Below are 4,383 nucleotides of genomic sequence, written 5' to 3'. Positions count from 1 at the left end.
ATAAAAGGGGACAAAGTCAGGAACATCAGCAATGCATTCAAGTTTTTTTAAAGAAGAAATCATGCAAGACAGGTAGATGTATTTCAGTGTAGTGCAGTTCAGACCCAATCCACCAGACAGGGCCACGTTGGCCAGCAAATTAACAGCCCTGCACCTGGCACACACAATCTGTTTGGACAATAAAAGTAGTTGAGAACAATTATTTTATGTTAAATGTTTTCTATTTATAAAAAAGAGATGCGTTGTCCAGGCACTGTGCTGGGGCACATGACTCTTCCTATGACTCCGTCGCGTCTGTTCAAATCGGACCAATCGGAGAGTTCGCTACAGACGTAGCTCGGACCGGAAGTAAAATGTATTGTAGTTCTAGTTGAGTGGCAGGATAAAAGAAAAATGTCATGTCCGAACTACATGACCCACAAAGCGCAATTAACTCACGTGGTACATACTTCTGGTTTACGCTTCAACGTGCAGTCTTGTTTGTGCATGTGGCATTACATTTGTTGAATTGTTTTACATTTATGCGATAAGAAGTAAACGTTATATACATTTTCTGTTGTAAAAATAGTGGAAGAAAAATGTCTGTGTTTATGGATCTAAACATCATCAGCAGTAATGATAAGAACAGACTCAGAAGCATCGTAGAGACAGCTGCGCACCGTAAGTAGCAGTAACGTTGGCTAAGTTACTGTATATTTACTGAAATGATAAGGAATTCAGTTATAAACTTTCACTCTTTATATTTCAGTTGGCTACTCAACAGTTGCAATAAACTATGTGGTGGAACCACAACAGAAGAAACAGGTATGATATTTAGTAGTTAGACTAACCTGTACACTTTAAGAAAGTTCATGTGATGGTGCTCTTATTTTCTTGTATTGCAGGAAATTCCTAAGCCACAGAGTGTGTCAGACCTATTTGATAAATTCCCAGTAGTGCAGGTAAATTACTTTAGCATGTTTCCAGAGCATACTAACATGATGGATACTTTTAATGATTTTTATCTGCTTTCTTTTCATAGGGCAAATCTTCTCCCATCAAATTACTGAATCGATTGACCATCATAGCCTCTGATGCTTCTCATTTTGTAAGTTGCAAGTTTATAATGAAGAAACTGTAAGACATTTCTGCGCCTGTTTTTTTTTTAAATGGTGACTTTTGTGTTATTCTCTTCAGAGACCAACCAACGAATACAAAAGCTTTGACCTTGTGGCAGTGTATCCCAAGACAGAAAAACTCTTTCATGTAAGGGAAATTGTAATTCTGAATTAGCTCAAATGTTTTCCAATTAGTAGTATTATTTTCTTTACATATCCGATGACAACCAATAGTTGGGATATTAAAGATTCGGTATATTTTTCCTCATCTCTGTCAGGCAGCCTGCATGACTTTTGATGTGGACATTATCTGCATTGCAGTGGCTGAAAAACAGCCCTTCCATTTTAAAAGGGCTCCAGTTAATGGGGTGAGTTATAACATTTTGTATCCATACCTATCAGCATACCAGGTGATTTCATTGAAGCATTTATAGAACTTGGTAATAAAATAACTAAAATTACAATGTTGTGGATTATGAGGAAAATTAAAATGAATGTGCTTGCATAATGTTGAGTTGTGCCACTTTTATGATGCTGTCATGGTGCTTTTGCGTTCTTTTCGTAACTCAATAGCAGCAGTCTTTCTCTTTTTTTAATTATAAACTTAAAATCTCACCTTTTAATTCAGGTTTAAAACAACAATCAGGTTAATAAATAATGGTAATTTAGAGGTGAACTATCCCTTTAAATTATGTATCAACACTACTATATTGTTGGTCACTTCAGGCTATTGACAGGGGAGTTTTCTTTGAGACATGTTATGCGGCAGCCATCAGAGACACTACTACGAGAAGATACACCATTGCCAATGCCATCAGCCTCATGGAAGTCTGTAAAGGAAAAGTATGTTGTCATTTATAACATTTAAACACCCTTCAAATATGTGTCAGCGGATTCTGAAATTACATTTATTTTTCTCGCAGAATATCATAGTGTCCAGTGGAGCAGAAAGAGTAAGTTTTTGTAAATTGATATATAATTTCAGTGTTATTGTATTTTGTGGTCAGTATGACATTGTTGTCTTCTTCTTTTCCTTAGCATCTTGAGTTGAGGGGCCCATATGACATTGCCAATTTGTATCCTTTTTAATTTGTGTATAAATAAGTTGTATCAATACATCCTGGTACTTCTGAATGCATTGTATGTGTGTTTATGTTCCTTTATTGAGATTTCAGAGGGCTTTTGTTCAGCCTGTCTGAGGGAGATGCCAAAGCTGCTGTTTCTGCTAACTGTCGATCTGTCTTGCTTCATGGAGGTAAATGACTGAAAAGAGCTCAACTATTTCCCTTTTCTCCAGTACAGGCATAAATCTACGCCACATGCTCTTGTTTGTTGTTAGATTTCTATTGAATTTGCTGAGTATGCATTTATACCAATGGGCATGAGAAAGGTCTTATTGATCAGTCTGTCTCTTTGACATTAGATGTAAAATGTTCTATGAATGTTTATTGGTAATTTTCATGATTTTTAAAACAGAGACGAGAGCCACTGCATCTGGTGTTATTTACACCATGAAGAAACCAAAAACTCCCCAGAAGCAAGAAGAAGAATCTCCATTATCTAAAAAGGCCAAAACTGAATTAACATAGCCAGTATTCCAGCATGCATGTGTTCATTACCTTTTTTTTTTTTAAATTTAAGGTTAATATTCCCAGAATCCCCTTTCCTTAGTCTTTCAATCCACTTTAAATTGAAAGAAAACACAGATATTATAAAAATGACATTTAGTCAAGTTTTAAAGGAATTGAAAACAGAATTTACAGATACATGTACAGATAAATGATTAGACTAGTATAAAATTTCTCATCTAATAAGTGCATTCTGTAATAACCATTTAGAATGTCAAAAAACACCACCATGCTCTCACTGAATCTAATCTCAGCAGTAGAGCGATTTCAGACAATGCATTTACATGTGAAGTAAATGAAATTACATTCTTTTCTGCCTTATTTATGGTATAAATAAAAAGTTAAAGTACTGTGCCTCGATTTCCAAACTCTTGTAAAACGTTCACATAACTTTTTCTTTTTAAAAAAATGTTTGATGTCTTGCAGGGCACAGTAGTATACCTCACTAAGATATCAGATTCTAATGTGCAGGCAATCTAAAAATGCAGGGTTTTGAGTGTATTATGCCCAAAGCAGTCCAATGGTGCGTATGTATTGCTTCTATTTACCATCCTTAAAGCTGTCAAAGAAGGTTTTAGCTCCATTCTGCCACTCGCAAGCACTGTCCATTAGTGACTTTCCCTCCTGGAGAATACAAACCAACAGTAAGCGTAACCAAGCAAAATTTATCCTTTACAAAAGTCTTGGCATAACTACAAAAAATTATTTTGGAGAGTTGTTTCAACATTAGCAAAAGTAATACGTGTACATAAGTACCAGAAGATGGCACTGTGCACAGCTTAAAGTATCCCAGTGAAATTTATTCACATGAGGCATGAAAATTGATTTCCTACTGTGTAAATTAAATTACCATTTATTAGTATCTACATCCTCATATATGAGCACCAGGATTAAAGTATATAGGCTAAACATAACATTTGAGGATACTTACACAATTCTTGAGTTTTAAGTCACCTCTGTGCAACAGAAGAAGGTGGATGAGTTTGAAGCGATTCAGTCTGTCCGCATCATGGAGTGGTGTGTCACTCTCCTGATAAAAAAATGGTATTTAAAGTTACCATTAAGGTGTTAATTAGCTTTATTTAATGACTGTGTTGCCAAAATCCTATGTCTTTTGCATTGATGTCTGCAAAACATTTTATGAGATGTTCAGCACATTCATAGTGTCCTGTCCTTACTCCTACATGAAGGGGGGTGCTGCAAAGCTAAGGACATCAAGTGTGACCGAAAGAGACGGTATGTCAGACCACACCAGCTATATTAAAGCAGATTTGCTGCCAAATAACTGTTTTTACCTTGTCTCTGCAATCCAGTTTTCCCCCATGATTAAGTAGTGCTTCCAGCACAGGCAAACTTCCACCACGACAAACTCAGTGAACTTCAGTTGCTTGAAGCTAATTAAACACAACCGTAAGATGATCTGTTGATATTATGCAGATTAAAGTTCATGGAGTAGCATGCTACTCCTAATTTATTGAACATACATTCAAAGTAAATTGAACACACACAATGACACCTCTTCCAAAAAAACTAAGCAATTTAGTATAATTGTTTTTAAATAATTTGTCTGTTAAAATATTAGAAATAAAATCATGTGATGCAACCAACATGCAGGAAAAAAAGGAAATGAGGTCATAGTGAGGACACTTGCATACTTC

At 35.7% G+C, this 4,383-nt stretch overlaps 1 protein-coding gene across 1 annotated transcript; it reads left to right on the top strand.

The window, feature by feature from the left end:
• Positions 1 to 432: 432 nt before the first annotated feature.
• LOC132121374 (ribonuclease P protein subunit p30-like) lies at positions 433 to 3,075 on the top strand. The gene is made up of 11 exons (XM_059530701.1): positions 433 to 660; positions 749 to 804; positions 885 to 941; positions 1,022 to 1,087; positions 1,177 to 1,245; positions 1,376 to 1,465; positions 1,824 to 1,940; positions 2,021 to 2,050; positions 2,136 to 2,173; positions 2,273 to 2,352; positions 2,574 to 3,075. The coding sequence occupies exons 1-11, from the start codon at positions 579 to 581 to the stop codon at positions 2,684 to 2,686; spliced, it is 798 nt and encodes a 265-aa protein (XP_059386684.1). The 5' UTR covers positions 433 to 578; the 3' UTR covers positions 2,687 to 3,075.
• Positions 3,076 to 4,383: the final 1,308 nt, after the last annotated feature.

This window comes from Carassius carassius, chromosome 39, assembly GCF_963082965.1.
Source record: "Carassius carassius chromosome 39, fCarCar2.1, whole genome shotgun sequence".
NCBI classification, from domain to species: domain Eukaryota; kingdom Metazoa; phylum Chordata; class Actinopteri; order Cypriniformes; family Cyprinidae; genus Carassius; species Carassius carassius.
Note: the sequence above shows the minus strand (reverse complement) of the source record. Positions and strands in the feature narration are given on the sequence as shown.

Bases quoted from the DNA above. Each gene is read 5' to 3' on its own strand.
- LOC132121374 (XM_059530701.1), top strand. From the start codon at position 579: ATGTCTGTGTTTATGGATCTAAACATCATCAGCAGTAATGATAAGAAC. The intron at 661-748 runs GTAAGTAGCAGT...TTTATATTTCAG, and splicing joins CGTAGAGACAGCTGCGCACC to TTGGCTACTCAACAGTTGCA. The intron at 1,246-1,375 runs GTAAGGGAAATT...CATCTCTGTCAG, and splicing joins AGACAGAAAAACTCTTTCAT to GCAGCCTGCATGACTTTTGA.